Source organism: Myodes glareolus, chromosome 5 (genome assembly GCF_982192425.1).
Source record: "Myodes glareolus chromosome 5, mMyoGla1.1, whole genome shotgun sequence".
Taxonomy (NCBI): Eukaryota; Metazoa; Chordata; class Mammalia; order Rodentia; family Cricetidae; genus Myodes; species Myodes glareolus.
Window position 1 is genome coordinate 33,882,473 of NC_142030.1, and position 16,745 is coordinate 33,899,217.

Here is a 16,745-nt window from a genome sequence, read left to right on the forward strand (position 1 = left end):
TCATTCTGAGATTCCTGGAGGCAGGATCATCATTTTCGACTGAGGTAGAGGTAAGAGTTAGTGGTTGGCTGTTTTGCTTTTCTGACCTTCAGGTTGAACCCCACTTTCTGTCTCTGGGTTCTTATTAATTGTGTTACACTGGGGGCTCAGTGGTTTCCATCCAGACTGCTGGTCTCTGCTGATTGGTCTGTCTGCCTATCTGTGTCAGGGCGTGTGCATGCGAGACATGGTTGCTAAGCTTCCCTACCACTGGGGTGTGGTTATCGAAGTGACTAATGGGATGAAAAAAGAGAACAGCTTCAGAGTTTAGAAAGAGTGTGTTCTTTAAGGATGGCTATGTCCTTCGGGGCCCTTTTCCCATCTCTCCGGGGGTTGCGATGCAAACTAGAGGTAAACTCCTAGAAGACATGGATAGCGGCTCTGTCTTAGGCATGGTAGAGGAAAGGTTATAAGCAAGTTGGCATGCTCTCAGGGCAGAGCAGAGCTATGGTGCCCTTGGCATCCACTTTACAGGGTCATAAACGGCTGCGTTTAAGCCATTGTTGTGGCCTCTGTTACAGCAATTGGATGTATGTCCTACCTACTCATAGAAGCACTCAGGAACGGTTAATAATACGGAAAGATATTTACAATATGGCCTTAAATGGAAAAGAGTCCGATGGGAACAGCTGGTGCTGCCTTCTCATTTTTCTTTGTTTGGTTTTTTGAGACAGGCTTTCTCTATTGTTTTGGAGCCTGTCCCAGAACTCGCTCTTGTAGACCAGGCTGGCCTCGAACTCACATCATTTTTCTTTTTAAAATGATACATGTGATAAAATATTGGCAAGTTACCTGATAACATGTTAGTGATGTTTATCTTTGGGTAGGAAAGTGTGAATGAGTTAATTCATTGACTGATTCATTTTGCTTTCGAAACCCTTTCCAAAAGAGCACAATGAAAGGCCATGAGCCTAGCCCTTAAAATCTATTCAAGGACTGTAGGTTCAGATGTTTTCAGACATCAGAGAGCAATCAGTGTTATCGGAGTGGCGAAACGCTGCACAGGGGCAGCATGTGATGAGACTGGCCTGTTTTTCAACGTGCAATGTTTTATATTGTAGACACAAAGCTAACACAGGTTTAGGACAAAGCCAATCCTGGATCCAGCCAAACAAGAGGGCCATCTTCTCTGCTACACAGGAGAGGGGGTAGCCTCCATTGTTCCTTCTCCCCTCTCAGCAATTTCCTGACTGAAAGAATGAAGGCGGGCGGGCCAGGCAGGTGGGGCAGGCAGGAGCTCCAGCGACAGCAGAGAGAGGAGGACATGGGTCACTAGGACAGCTAGGCTGAGCTCGGGTGTTGCCGGTGGAAGCTGTGTCGTGTTGAGGTGGTGGGGCAGGTAAGAAATGCTAGGCAAGAGTGTAAAAGAAAGCGGAGAGGAGAAGGAGAGAACGCCAGGAAAAGTGGGGCGAGGCAGTCTCTTACTTCAGGTGTACCAGCAGGGGTTATGGAGGTGGAGGGCTGTCAGAGTCTGGTCCCTTCACCCTCTTTGGCTTTCAGACCCCGGCGATGACACTAGCTAACCACCACTATTGTGGGTGGTCACTTCCCACTTCATAAAGAACGCCTTCCTGGAGGGGAATCAGTTCTCATTTTCAGGTGAGAAGAGTGTTTCTCAGGAAGGTAAGATGAGTCTGAAGTTGGAAAACAGCCACAGAGACATTGAGCCTGAGGTACCGGATCCATCTTCTCACTGAAGGCTAGGGGGTGGAGAAGGAGCACCGGGGTGGCTTGTGAGAAAGTTGGGTAAATGGGAGGAGGGGCATATTCCCTGCCATTCCTGTGGGACCAGACAGGGCGGTCTCTTTGTTTGAGGACTCAGTGTCCTTTAGGCCACCTTGAGACAACATCTTGTTCCTATTCAAAACCTTCAGCAGCACTTAGCAGCAGGAAAGAGACAATTGACTGAAGGCCTCTCTTTATTACATAAGCATAGTAAAGCCCTGATAAGCTAGGAAGCATGATTTGTTCACGTCCCCATTCTCAGTGACTTGAGGCCATAGAATCAAGTCATGCTTTCTGATTAATCTGTGTATCTTTACTGTGTATATACTAGGTGCAGGCACTGATGAACACAGGCTGCCCTACTGCCTTTAAAATTCTAATGTTAAGGAAAAACCATACGAAATCGGTTTAAGGAGGCTAGGGAATTGGCTCGGTTAGTGAGGTGCCTGCCTCACAAGCTTGAGAACCTAAGCTCCCTCACAAAAAGCCAGACCCAGACTTGTGTGGATGGGCTTCACCCAAGGACTAGGGAGCACAGAGACAGGCAGATTGCTGGAGTTCATTGGCCAGCCAGTCTAGTCAAATTGATGAACTCCAGGTACAGCGGGAAACTCTGCTTCAAAAAATTAGGTGGAGAGTTGTGGTGGCATTTTGTTTGTGATTTAACAAATAAGGCTTGTCTGAAGATGAGAGTGCAGAACTATGCCATTAGTTAGCCATAGAAGCCAGGCAGTGGTGGTACACACCTTTAATCCTAGCACTGGGGTTGTGGGGGGGGCAGACGGATCTCTGTGAGTTCAAGGCTACCCTGGGCTACAGGAGATTGATCCAGTCTAAAAGAGAAACAGAGCTGGAGGTGGTGGTGGTGGCTCACACCTTTAATCCTCGTACTTGGGAGTCACACACCTTTAATCCCAGCACTAGGAAGGTGAGGACAAGAAAGGCTATGGCTGGGCAGAGAGAGGAATATAAGGTGGGAGGAAACAGGAGCTCAGTGTAGTCAGTCTGAGGATTTGTGGAGATAGGATTTTGCCTACTTTGGTCTGAGGATTCAGCAGAGATGAAAACTAATGGCTGGCTGCTGGGCTTCTCTGATCTTTAGCATCAGCCACTGTATCTGACTCTGGGTTTTTCTTATTAAGACCAATTAGAATGTGTGCTATAGAGAGTGGTAGACACCTGACATTGACCTCTGGCCATCATGCATTGACATGACAGTGGATGAGTGCACTTGCATACACGATTGCACACACATGTGAACATGTGCATACTACGTGCATGCACACTCCGTGTTGTAGAAAAGTACTGTGGGGGAAAAAAGATGGATCTTTCTGTTGCACCTGGCACAGTACACCTGGTGTATTAGTTTCTTTTCCATAGCTGTGACAAGACATCGTAACCAAGGAAACTTAAAAAGGGAAGAGGTTATTTGGCTTACGAGTCCATAAGGCTGGAGTCTGTGATGGTGGAAGACACGGCAGCAGGTGGCTGGAGCAGCCACTGAAAGGTCGCATCTTGAGCCACATGCAGGAGGCAGAGAGTACACTGGGAATGATGTAAGACTTTTGGAAACTCAGAGCCAGGGATACACCTCCTCTGACAAGGCCCACACCTTCTAATCATTCCTGAACAGTACTGCCAATCAGGACCGAGTGCGTAAACACATGGGCCACTGGAGGCTGTCTGTTCTTACTCAGGCAGCCGCATTGCACTTTCTGGTACCCACAGGCTGGTGGTCATATCGTCGTGTAAAATGCATTTAGTTCAGATTCAAAATCACCCAGAGGTTTTCAGTCTCAGCACTGTTTAAAAGTTGAAAATCCGAAGTCTTTTTGGGGACTCAAGGCAAGCTCTTAATTGTAACCCCTGTAAAATAAAAAGAAGGAAATTACATCCTTCCAACAAAAATTGGCACAGACTGTACATCACTATTCCAAAAGGAATTGGGGCACAGTAAGGGAATACTGGACCAAGAGCAAGACCAAAATCCACGAGGGCAAATGCCAAATCTTGTAACTCCATGTCCAATGTCAGAGGGTTGATGGCTCTTCCCCTCCAGCTTTGTGGATGGCAACAAACTCTGTCTTGGGTTTATTCCATCCCCTGTGTGCAGCCCTTCTTGGCAGATATCCCATGGCTCTGTGACCTCTAACATTTCATGCAGCTCCAACGCAATCTGATCTGTGATAAGACGGCTTGGCCAATGCAACTCATAAAAGAAGAAGTTTAGGTGGGATTACGGTTCCAGAGAGTTTGCGGCTATGATGACAGGGTAAAGGCGTGGTGACTGGGGCTGGAGCAACGACTGAGAGCTCACACCTTGAACCACAAGCAGGAAGCAGAGAAAACACACTGGAAATGGTCTTTTGAAACCTCCAAGGCCACCCCCAGGGACATACATTTTCTAACAAGGCCACACCTCCTGTTCCTTCCTAAACAGTTCCACCTGGGGACCAAGTAGGCAAATAAAAGAGCTGAAGGGGGCTGCTCGCATGCAAACCAGCACAGCTGGCATGAACGCTGTTGGCATGCATCTGCGGAATGAATGAAAGAAAAGGTGACGCAGAGGACGAATGTGTGGGTCCTACGATGAACCTCATCTTCCCCCTTTAGGTTAGCTGGGGAATGCGGGTTCTGAGGCTGCAGTCTCCAGACACATATGCCAGAGCCCACAGCTACAACTTGAGATCTGGGTTTGATCATAAAGTGTTCTGGCAGCCTAGCCTCCATGGATCTTGAGAGTCCACCAGGGTATCTCTGAGATGCTATGCAGCTCCTCAGTCCAAACTTTTGAAATCAACAAGATGAGTATAAAGGAATGCTCCCCATAGGTCATGGTGATGTTGAGCCTAATTTCTCTTCCTCCTGGTCAGTTGGGGCTGTGAGCTAACTGCTGAAGGACTGAGAGGGACAAATGACTAACCCAGCCGGGCCCAGATACTAGCCAGTCTCACTTAGCATTTTTACTGGGATCCACATGTGTTTCACAGAGGTCACATGAGGCCACAGGGTTGGGAGGGAGGTAGTAACCCCCTTTGGAGTGCACTGAGAGGTCCTGCCATGGTATGGCTATGGTAGGCAAGAGCCTGTGTACCACCATGTCAAGACCCTCAGCAGGAAGAGAATGGTGGAGCATGGGTGGTAGACTATATCCTCATGGCTTGCCTGGAGTCAGATGGGAGCAGTGCAGTGAGCTGGTTGTGGGGTACGGAGGAGGGTCATCAAGTCTAGGTTTCCATGAGTACCACAGAAAAGTCAGAACTGTGGAGACCCCCCCTGCGTGTGTGTGTGTGTGTGTGTGTGTGTGTGTGTGTGTGTGTCTGTCTGTCTGTCTGTCTGTCTGTGGCAGAAGGATGAGGTATGTGTATGTGAGGAGGGATAAACAAGAAAAACATGAGTGAGAAAAGAGTGTGTGTAGTGTATGTGTCGAGAGAAGGGGAGGGAAGGAGGAGGAGAGGGAAAGAGGTTTGTTTGGGGTCAGGGAGAATAGAGTTTAACAAAAGGTATGTGTTAGAGAGATAGGGGTTTGTGTGCACTTGAGAGAGAGAGAAAGGAAGAGGAGAGAGAGAGAGAGAGAGAGAGAGAGAGAGAGAGATCTGGGTGTCGGAGAGAGAGACACATGAGCAGGATGGTGAGGGAAATGCTGAGTCAGACACTAAACAGCAAGCATTTCCAATAAAGGAGGTTTAAGAAGCCAGATCTGACCCCCAAGTCTGCCTGATTGAAATTCTGCCTCCCCCACAGTTTACATAATTTAAATCTCCTAGAAATGGGAAAGCTTCATTGTGTTTACTAATCATTCATGTAGTAAACTTACTTCATTTGTTCAATAGTCTTTTCAATTAAACGCTGCGTGTTTATTGAGCACTTAGCATGGGCAATTGACTGCGCTTATGTTCTAGGAGAAACACGTCTTATTTAAGAGGTGTGGTGGGGCGGGTGGGCCTTGGCTTGGGAAACCCAGCTCCAGCCTGTCTCTGTCTCTCACTGACTCTGAAAGCCATGCCAGTTCCACATTCACAGGCTGTTCCTGCTGTTTCCAGGAGCGGCCTCTAAGTTCCTGGTTTCTGAAGGTAAGCTGTTTCCTATGCTTGACTGGATTGGATTTGAGATTTCCCTGGATTGATTTTATTACTTACTAGTGTTTCTGACTATGTTTTAATAACAGTTGAGACCGGTCAGCTAAATGCTTTTGGAATGATATTGTTCTAGTCAGTGATTCGACAATGGAAGCCCTAAATGTTTGGATGTGGGCACTGGCCTTTTGACTGCAGGTGAAGCCCTAGGACAGCACACCTCAGAAGGATGCAGGCCCAACTTCAGAAACTTCACTGTGGCTAGGAGGCAGGAGACCCACAGATGCTCTGCCAAGCTCTCTTGACCTTCCAGAAAGACTGGGCGATCGTCTCCACTCAGAGCAGCAGGAGGTTCCCTATCCTAACACTTGACGAGAGGTCACTACCAGTGAGGGAATCATGAGAGTCCCGTAGTTTGTAAGGAGGTCATACACTGGAGGAAAGACACACAAAATAGTGAAGTCTGCATCCAAGCAGAGGTGTGAGGCTTAGGTCAACGGCATCGATCCACACTTCTAAAACACTTCTAAAGTATTTTACTGCCAAATAGAATACCTTTAACCTAACACAAAGGCCCATGTTTGGATTTTCTAGCCAATTAAATAAGCCAAGTAAAATGGAACAAATGTAATTAAATGCGAAAAGCAGGAAATACAGGGAACCAGCAGGACAGACAAGCCAGGGAGCAGGCTGGAGAAGCCACAGTAGTGCTCCCCCCAGGAGACTGCTGCCTCGGTTCACGGGAAGCTCATCGTGGAGATCACAGAAGACTCGGGCATCATCTTGGCCACCCAAAGCCAAGTTGCTCTTTCTAGAACTGTAGCCGCGAGTAGCCTAGAAAGTTAGACATCATCATTGTAGCAGGACAATGACAACGACAAACAGCAATGATGATGATGATGATGATGATGATGATGATGATGTAGTTCACTGAGTGATCGCTCAGTGCTGGGCATTACATACAATTTGTATTTTCAAAACTTTAAAAAAAGTCTTTATTTTTTTAGAGCTATTTTCCACAAATGGCAAAATTAAACAGAAACTAAGAAACGTTCCCTTATGCCTCCCATGCCCTGACAGATACATATCTTCTTCTATAATTGATACTCAGCCCTAGAAGGGTCCATTGGTCCCTATGGTGGCACATCTTTATCATCCAGATACAGGATTTACAACACAGCTCAACCTCTGTGATGGACTTCCTCTGGGTTCATATAAATGTCAAATGACATATTTCCATGCTAGACATTCTGTGCGGTTTATAGAAATGTCAAATGACATATTTCCACCCTACAGAATTATAGACAATAGTTTGAAGGTTCTGAGAATGTCCCAGTGTGGTCTTCTCATCAGCACTTGAGGTAGGCACTGCCGTCCCACTCACAGACTGTGCCACGAGGGTCAGGAAATGAGTTCCCCTTGCTTCTAAAGACCAGAGCAAATGGAACTAGCGGTGTACCTGCTTTCCTCTAGTTGAGGACTGGAGGCCTTGGTCCACCCTCTGAGCTCAGCAGCAAGGCCAAGGCCAGGAGCTCCAGCTGAGGCAAGGGAGATTATTAGAACTTGGTTTGCCTGTCAACAGCTTTTACCGCTTTCACATGACAGATAAACTTGTGAGTTACAGAGAATTTCTAATAAAAAACATAACTAATCCTTTATACACACACCCTGTTTATAAGTTAACTGTTCATTCAGAATGTCAATTAGCCACTATTTTTTTTTTTAAAAAAAGCATATTCTACCATGTATAGCTGACCCAAGCTTTATTGGTCATTTTCAAAACTACAAAATAACCCCACCTTTGCCTGTAAGTAGAAAGGATGCTCATTCCCTCTAAACACACAACAGAACACACACTGACCTTTCCTTCCCTTTCCGGAGCACTGCGTGCTCACCCAGGATAACACGGAAACAAGGTCTCTAAGATTATCATCCAATTAACAGTGCAAGTATCTTAGACTCTCCAAAAGTAAGTAGTTAGGAGTTCAACGTACTTTTTCTTTTTTTCCTGGTTAATTGAAGTATTTTATTTGCCCCTATTGTTATGGATTTAAGTGGTGTTTACTGGAATTGGTTTTTCTAAGGATAACGTTTAAAAAAGAAGCTAACAATATCTCTTCTGAGCACAGGTGAGCTCTCAGGTCCAGAATATACTCACGGGTTAGGGACCACAGGATGTGCACAGAAGTGCTTCCGATCTCAAACCAGCATCCCAAACTTCTCCATTTTCTAGGGATATAGGATTCTTTCCAGGAATCAATTTAAAATGACTCACAACATAACTGCAAACAATCGAGGTCTTGCATGTAGGACGTTCCCATTTCCAGAATGTTATTGCTGCTCTCAGTGTTTTTGCAATGACAGCTTTCCCTTCAATAGAACCAATTTAAAATTAGAAAAATCAAACACACATTAGAGGAAGCAGATTTACTCTTCTATTAATTGATAGGGGATGTAAAGCTCCTACCATCTGGGAGGCCAGCACTTCCCCTGCAGAGCCCTGGTCATCAGTGGCCCATTCCTCTAATCTGGGAGCTGTCTGCCTTTTAGAACTCAGCCTTGGATTTCCAGTGCTATGAATATGTTAGCACTGGGGAAGCTTTCTCTGAATCACATCTTGTGATTCAGATTGCATCTGGATGCAAATCGTGTGTGTGTGTGTGTGTGTGTGTTCCTCCTTTATTTAAAAAACATGAACAACCTTGAAAGTTGATCTCCCCACTCTATTCTGGCTTCTCTATGCCCTGCTGGACAAGAGGTAAGCTAGCATGCCCCATACAAAACCAGAATATGATCCTTGTAGAGAATGCAGCTTGAAGCTGATGAAGTTAAATATTACAAGAATAAACCTTCAGAACCACAGTAGCATCTCCTTGTAGAGGCCGGAAGCAACCCAGGTAGCTGGGGGGGGGGCAATAGAAAAGAGTTGAAATATGACCCCGTGTTTCAAGTTTAAATAAGCATTTCTGCCCTAATAGAAGTCCCATCTAATGTCTCCTGCAGCTTTGATTTTGGAACACGTCACATTCCTCATTAAAGCAATCACTGTTAAAACATAAAGCAACACAGGATTTATTTCTTCATTAAACTGATGATCCGTATATGAAGCCAATTAACATTATGAGTCTGGTGAACATCAAGTGTAAAGAGGTTAGAGAAAATTAAAAGCAGTCACCTTGGTCTTTAGATAAAGAAAGTACACTTTTAGGTTGTAAATTATCAGAGTGTCCAAGCGGGACAGATCGGCAAATTTAGTTAATTGGGAAATACATTTTAACGCACAAGAATTAAGGAAAAATAAGAGTTTCCTAGCTCACACCCCCACCACCTCTTTTTTAGTGAGGGGAGACCATAACGAAATCTGTCACCTTCTCCAGGGCCCCGAGTATCAGAGGCAATTGGGGGGGAAAGGGGTTCACGTCATCAGAGTTTACTGTAGCTTTTCCGTTTCTGCAGTTGTTTGATTAGCTGTTTATTCTCTGTTTTGCCATAGGAACGCGCCCAGCCCAATAGCTCCGGAAAAGGGACATCAGGCGAATTGAGACTGAGGGTCCTGAGCTGACTTGGAGCCCCTTGGAAGGTGGGTGTTTTCCTGGAGCTGGGTTGGTTGTCCAGCCAAGGACGTGGCCAGCCTCGCGTGAAAGGGGGCTGAGAGGGCCGGACCGGGAGGAAAGGGGGTCATGGAGTATTTCTCAGCTGTAGCCACCGGGTAGGACACTGTGCATTTGAGACTTTAGAGTCGGGAGTTCTCTTCCTGCTCCCAGCACTAAGCGCGCATCCCAAATAACTTTCGAAGGTTTAGACTGGGAGAGGATTAGGATCGTCTGGAATCGGTTGCGCGGGCCTTGACGCGGCGCAGTGCAGGACTCCACAGGGGCCCTGGGGACTGGTGACTTCTTTGGCCAGCAAACGCTGGGCAGGGCTACGACGCTTGCCGCTGTCCAAAGTTCTGATCAGTCGGCTGATTCGGAGAGAGGCTCAGACACCCGGGGCAAGACTGTTCAGACCAGGGACAGGTCAGGGTTTCATAGGAACCTCCGCGGCTACTTGTTCGCGACAGGGAGCTGATTCGAAGCTTGGAAGTCACTGTTTTCTGGGGCCAACGTGGCAATCGGCTCTAGGTTACTGGGGCCGCGGGAAACGCAAGTGCGCGCTGAGCCGAGCTGGCCGGGAACCCTGACTCACCTCTCTTCCCGGGCTCTGGACTCCCGGAGCGCACCGGGCGCCCGCCGGAAGCTGCAACCCTAGGAAGGAGGGCGTCCGAGAAGGTTCTCGGCAGAGTCCGGAACTCGGGGGGCCTTCGGCTCCTGGAACTGGTTGCAGAGATCAGAGGTGCTCTCTGAGCCGGACCTGGAGGGAAGCCGGAGCCCGCGAGCCAGCAGTGGCGTGGGACGGAGAAAGGGTCTGTTCTCGGCCTCGAAGCTGTGCGTTGCCCTGCTGGCCGCGCCATCCACCGCGAGGGCCCACCCGGCTCGCCCGCACTTTCCACCCGGGCCCGCCGCCACGACTCTCGGAGTGTGTGGCCCTGGAGGAGTGGTGGTGCGGCGGGGTCTGTCCGCTTCAAGCCGAGAAGGGATTTCCAGCCTTTCCTTGCTCCCAGCAGGGCTGATTCTGGCCAGAGGCGACCGAGCCGAGAAAGGGCCGCTTCAGTGAAAGAGGTTCGACTTGCGTCGGCTTGAGCGGTACAGCGTTTCTTCCTGGCTGTTTTCCCTGAGGTGTCCATCGCCCGGCCAGGGCCTCAACACTCAGTTCTCCAGCTCCGCGCTACTCGCCCCGGGCGCTTGTCCACGAGTGGGCCCGCCAGGTCTTTTGTTTCCAAAGCTCTGTGTCTTTAAGATCAAGGCTGAATCCCAGGCCGGGCAGGGACCCGACCCACCGCTTCGCCAAGCCTCTCAAACGCAGCATTAGAATGTTTATAAAATATTCAATTTATGCAGTCTGTCCAAGAAGCCATCGTCCCAAAATAAAATCGGCAGTCTAGACGGAACACAGACACCAGAACTTATCAACAGTTGTCTGACTCGTATTTTCTGATGCATCTTGAGTGGGTCATAATACCAACTTTATTTTCAGTGGTGCATAAATTAATTACACGCATTTAATAACCAAAATATCATTATATTCCCCCTTTAATATCATAAAGGCTTTCCGCCAGGGAAGCACTTAATAGTGCAGGGGGCCGTAACGGGCTATTATCCTGGTGTAATGCTATTACAGAACCAATTATGCGCCATTAGACTTGCTTTTTTTGCAGTTTATGTGATTTGATCCAATCCCGCGCCCCTGACTTGAAAATTTCAACCCGGTACTTTAGAGTTTAATTTTCACCCAGGCAGAGAGAAGGGCGGTCTCTCTCCGCTGAGTGTCTGCCTCGGATGCATTTTAAAAGTAATTGCGAAGGGTCCCACTGCATATCATTTGCAGGGAGAAGCGAACATAAATTCAGGGACCCCTTGCTGAGAACAAAATCAAACTTTCCTTTTGTACGATCGCTTGGAAAGGAAAGCCGTGTGCAGAGAGTACCCCCAAAACCCATCCGGCGGCGACAATTAGCAGCGCTTTGGTAATTTTGCAGTCCAGAAGTCGCCAGGCCTCTGACAAGGGCGAGCCCAAATCCAATCTCACTCAGAGAAAGAAGGTTTGAGTCTGAGGGGACCCAGAGGGGTGGGGTTGGGGCGAGTGTTTAGAACATGATCTCTTTGGGGAGAAATGATATTAGTAGCTGTTGTTTCTATCTTCTTTTAAAATAAAAGAAGAAAAAGATTCCTGATGTATGCTGAGAAGTGACGGATTTTTTTTTTACACCACGTGGGCCATTTGTAAGGCCCAATAGACCTATCCAAGTTACTCGCTGTAGACAGCGCTGGAAATAATCAGATTAAGGCCAATTATGCGTGAGATTATAAAGGCGAGTGCTGAGCGGCGGCGCGCGCTGTAGACAGACAGCAAGACATCTGGCCACTTCCCCAGTCACTTCTCTGGTCCTGCGGGCGCCAGCAGCGCCAAGCCCCGCCCGCCGCCAGCCGAGCCCCGCGTGCGGACAAGAGGCGAGCACACTCGGGCCTTCTCGCCCGCCTCCCGCAGAGGTAGGCAGGGTTCCCGACCCGCTCCCCCGGCTCCCTGCTCTGGGCCTTGGGGCTCCGCCGGCTTTCTTGGCCCGAGCTACTGCGCGTTTAGATGGCCTTGCGCGATCGCCTGACCTCGCTGTGGTGGCCAAGTGCAGGGCTTGCGGCCGGGACCCCTGAGAAACAGGAGCCAGGCTGTGCCCAGCTTGGTGAGGGTGCGGTTGTCCAGCAGTCGGACCCACACGAAAGGCTGACCGTAGGGTCACGGTTTGGGATTGTGGGTGCAACCACTTCCCTCCAACATCCCCCTCCCCCGCTGCGCGGTGGCCCCAGGGGGCCAAGGGCTTCTGGAAGGGCTTTGAAGGAGGGGCACTCCCGGTGATCCTCGGGGTGAGCGGGCAGGAGACTCAGGCTCTACTGCTGTTTGCTTTGCAGCCAGGCCGGAGTCACGCACAGGAACAGGTCTTCCAGGCCGCCACTAGCCCTGGTCCACCCGTCCCGGCCCATCCGACCGTCGGCGATGTTTTATTTCCACTGCCCGCCACAGCTAGAGGGTGAGTAAGCGCTGCTTTCCAGGCTGTTTGGCCAGGCCAAGCCAGCAAAAGCACCCGGGGCCGCAGCAGGACTGATGGGTGTTGGGGTCTTCGCCCCACGAGGTGGCAGCCGCATGGCAGTGCTCAGGGGAGCCCTTAGCCCCCTCCCTACACCCAGCTCCGTCCCTCCGCCCGGGTGCCACCTGCCTCTCCGCCTGGGTCGCGCTGCCCGAGGCTATGGGTGCCCCGGGGACGCCTGGTCCTCCCAGCACAGATGCTGGTGTCACGCCTCTAATCGGGGCTCCTCCACCCAGGGGGCCCGCATCAATCTTTCACGGTGTTTTGCTAACATCCCAGAAAGCCAGAGCAAGTTGAACTGCCCGCTGCGTCCTGGGCTCCAGCGCACGCCAGAAAGGGCCTGTTTGCTAGGCTGTCCTCACCTAGGGCGTTGACGAGAGTGCTACGGGATCTTAAGTGGCAAAGCTGTCTCTGGAGGCCAGCTTCCTGCTGGTTACCTGCCCGGAGTGTCTAGGCATAGCTTCATCTCAGCGACTCACGGAATTTTTGACTACAAATGTTCACTCTCGCTAGCCCGGGGACCAGGGTCTGGTTGTTTAAGGTCTTTATGTCTTAAAAAACAAAACAAAACAAAAAATGCCTTTCCCTATTCCTTGTATGGTGTCTGCTCCCAGTTGTTAGGTGGGGCAGGGGTAGTGATAAGTGAAGACTTGCGTCTCTGGGTGTACCTAAGCAGGACCTGGGGGACCCAAGGGTGAATTCTCCCTGGCCATGTAGATTTGTAGCCATCAGGTGGGCATATATCGTCACACTCTGGCTTGTGTTGTGGTGACCCGGTTGGGACTTTAATAACCTTGGGACACTTGTCCACCTTGTTGTAGGTTGCCTTAAGTAACCTCCAGTCTCATTCATGATTTGGGAGTTTGCTTTCATTTTCCCTATAAAAGCCCTTAAACATCCAGCAGAGTTTGCTAAAGAAAGCTAGTGGGAAGCAGTGTTTAAGCTCTGCAGGCCTGCGTTTCAACACGAGGAAAGACCCAGGCAGGGGAGGTGCAATTCCAGACAACTATACCCCAGGACTGAAAGAGACCCTGCTGGTTTGTGCTGCGTAGTTTCTATGTGCTATAGACTCCATTCTCAGTCACCGACTGCCGGTACCCAGCCCAGGCTATTGTCAAGTGGGAAAAGAAGAGATCTGAGCATTTAGCAAGCTGTATCTATTCTGGTAACATAAAAGAGAACCCGTTTGTAAGGGTGGGTTATAGAAGTGACTTAAAGAATGCCCCAGCCCACGCTCTCTCCGACTTGGTTACTGCTCTTTGCTTATGTCTGGGGGGCTTATATTTGCTACTTATGTTCTGTGCAGGCCCCACCAGGATGCTGACTCAGACTAATGTGACCAGAACAAGAGGGAGGGGGGTTTCAAGTACCTTTCAGACTTTTATAGATAAATACCATGCCCATTTTTCAGGAGGGGAGTTTATGTCTAGGTCAGTGTTGCTGGGGCAGGCTGATGTGCTGTAGATGGGAGAGCTGAGAACGGCTGAGGACAGACCTTGGACTCTAGGGAGGTACAAAAGAAAAAAAAACCAATGTGAATGCAATCTTACTTCTCAGATACTTTGTTCAGATTTAATTAGCAAGTGCTGCATGCGTCTCAAAGTAAGAACAAGAACCCACACACTGGCTAGCAAAGCCCTCCTCTCCCTGCTTAAAGGCATCTGATACTACATGTCTCTTATGATTCTATCTCCTGAGCTGATCATTCCATGCCTGTTATGTCTTTTTTTTTCACTGAGATTATGCTGTCTCATCAGCCTGGACTTTGGTTTTGTTTCTACTTCATAATACATCTTTGAGATCTTTCTCCCCGTGCTTGTGTATATGGATTTACTTATTTTCTTTTAGACTGTTGAATAGTAGTCCTGTATTTGTTTTGCAGAATATATCCACCAATGTGTGCTTCCTCTGTTTCTTGTTTTATTTCTTAATACAACATCTCCAAGAACATTCTTCCCTCTGTCTTTCAGCAAACTTTATAACTATACTCATGGATTAAAAACCTGTGCACTTAAATTTTTGATGGTGACTATTCAGTTGCCTTCTAATACACTTTCACCAATTGATGCTCATATGAATAATAAATGAACATGCACAATTTATTACAATTTATTGGTTCTGGGTATCATTATGCACTTTTTGGGGGGGGGACAAAACAATGAGTATATTGTTTCATTGTCCTGTTACATTCTGTTTGAGGAGCTGTGCGTAACTTTATCAAGAATTCTATTTCTTTCAAGAAGCTCGCTCTCGTTTCTTTTTCTTCACTCTTAGGTTGTCAGTCTTTTTCTTCCTGGCTTGCTGAAGTCAGCTTTTGTAGGCTTCAGCTGGGAAGCGTTGTGAAAACAAGGTATAAGGGAGGAGACTGGGGGAGACAATGACCAGGAAGTCTGAGAATGTGGTCCATGCTGAGCCGTCAAACACCTGACATCCAAAAGAGAAAGCATGGCCCTCTGCAAAGTAATGGAAATAAGGCTGCCTTGAACCAGTCCCTTTCCGCTGCTATCAAGATGGAGAGAAATACTTGTTACTAGGGTTTTGAGGAAGAACGCAATTTGGAGAGAAAGTTCTAGTAGGGAAGGGGGGCAGTATTTTGATGAGACATGTGGGGGTAGCATTAGATATCACTCAGTGGGACTCTCTGCAGTGTATGGAATATGAAAAGACCTGGAGAATTTGGCCTTCTAGGGCCGAGGTTCTGGTGAAGAAGGGTGTTTGGATGCTGTGGCCTGAAAGCTAGTGCTGAACACTGGGTGATTCTGACAGCAGTGCCCACGGCAGGTGAAACGCGCCCTGGTTAGTGGAAACCTACTCATTTGTTTTCCTAAGAAGCCATTGTGGACTATCAAGCAAATAGTGCACATTTGGAAAATGATCCAAATGCACGTTTGGGGCCAGATTCTGCTCCGGCTTTATTGTGAGCGTTGGAGGCTGCTGGCGACAACAACCTCTTTTTCTAGGGAACCGGGGACAGCAGGATGCTGTGTAAGACCTGGTTACCTAGTGGAGTGCCCTTGGAGAGTGGTCCTAGCAAGCTGGTTTGGCATTCTTTGGTGCAGGCCTTTTGTTAATTGCTGTCTATGCAATAGATCCACTGTGGTACTGATGAGCTGTGACCAGGAGTAATTAATAATCATTTATAAACTTCTTACCTCTTTGAATTCTGCGCTTCTAGAAGGAAAGTGGTGTGAAAATATCTTGGTTTTTTTTTTCTTCTCCAGCCTTTAGCCATTGATGGTTATAGTAACAAGGGGAGTAAGCCATCAGGCGTGGGGGCGGGGAGAGGGAGGAACACAGGCTTCTGTGGGAGGGTTCAAGGTAGGCAGAGAACAGATAGGGGACAGAGGGGCAGCCAGGACCAGAGTTCACTCAAGCCACTCACCGCTCCTGACTCAGAGATCACAGTGTCACAGGGAGTGGACTTGACCATCTTGGTCACCATTGTCCTATGCAACAGGGAAACCTGATTCTACAGCTAAAGGTTTTGGGGGAGACACAGAGTTAGGGATAACGAAAAGAGGGGTCTTTGTTGGAGCCCATGTGGCTCCAACACAAATATCTATTTTCCCTAACTGGACTGGTACGGAGGCTCAAGGAATAACCAGACATAACTTACACCATTATTACGGAAAAGGGCATCTCAGGCTTCTTCCTCCTGAAGATCTCTCCTGAAGATCTCTCTGCGTCTATTCTCCCAACATCTTTTATATCAATACATAAATTGAGCGGGAAAATACACCAACATTTTGTCACGTAGGCAACCAGGTGAATGGCCTTTTGTCATGTCCGCATCTACCTGTCTGCTGAGTATGCTAGCTGTCACATAGGCTTGAATTAGCATTAGCGTCTCTATAAGGCATCCTTCTAACATCCTGACCTTTGTTAGGCAGAGACAGCCTGTTTGCAGGGCTATGTGATCACTTTGGATCAGCCCAATGGCTTTAGAGATTGACTGCTACACCAATAAGAAATAAGGGCCTACAGGTCTTACTAAGAGAACACAGAGAAACACAAGGGAAGAACGGGCTCTCTGGGGAGGAGCACGGAAGGGGGGGTGCTGCGTGTAGGAGGGTCTGAAGACGGGGTCTCTCTGCCCAGACTGATCCATTCACTGTCTGTAGGCACTGCACCTTTTGGCAACCACTCCACAGGGGACTTCGATGATGGGTTTCTTCGAAGGAAACAGCGCAGAAACCGGACGACCTTCACTCTTCAACAAGTAAGAGCAG

At 48.4% G+C, this 16,745-nt stretch overlaps 1 protein-coding gene across 1 annotated transcript in view; it reads left to right on the plus strand.

The window, feature by feature from the left end:
- Nucleotides 1-12,425: 12,425 nt before the first annotated feature.
- Nucleotides 12,426-16,745, plus strand: part of Drgx (dorsal root ganglia homeobox) — a 29,248-nt gene continuing 24,928 nt past the window's right edge. The window contains exons 1-2 of the mRNA XM_087905982.1: nucleotides 12,426-12,459; nucleotides 16,638-16,735. Of these exons, the coding sequence (XP_087762108.1) occupies nucleotides 12,426-12,459; nucleotides 16,638-16,735 (132 nt within the window). The remainder of the gene's footprint in view (nucleotides 12,460-16,637; nucleotides 16,736-16,745) is intronic.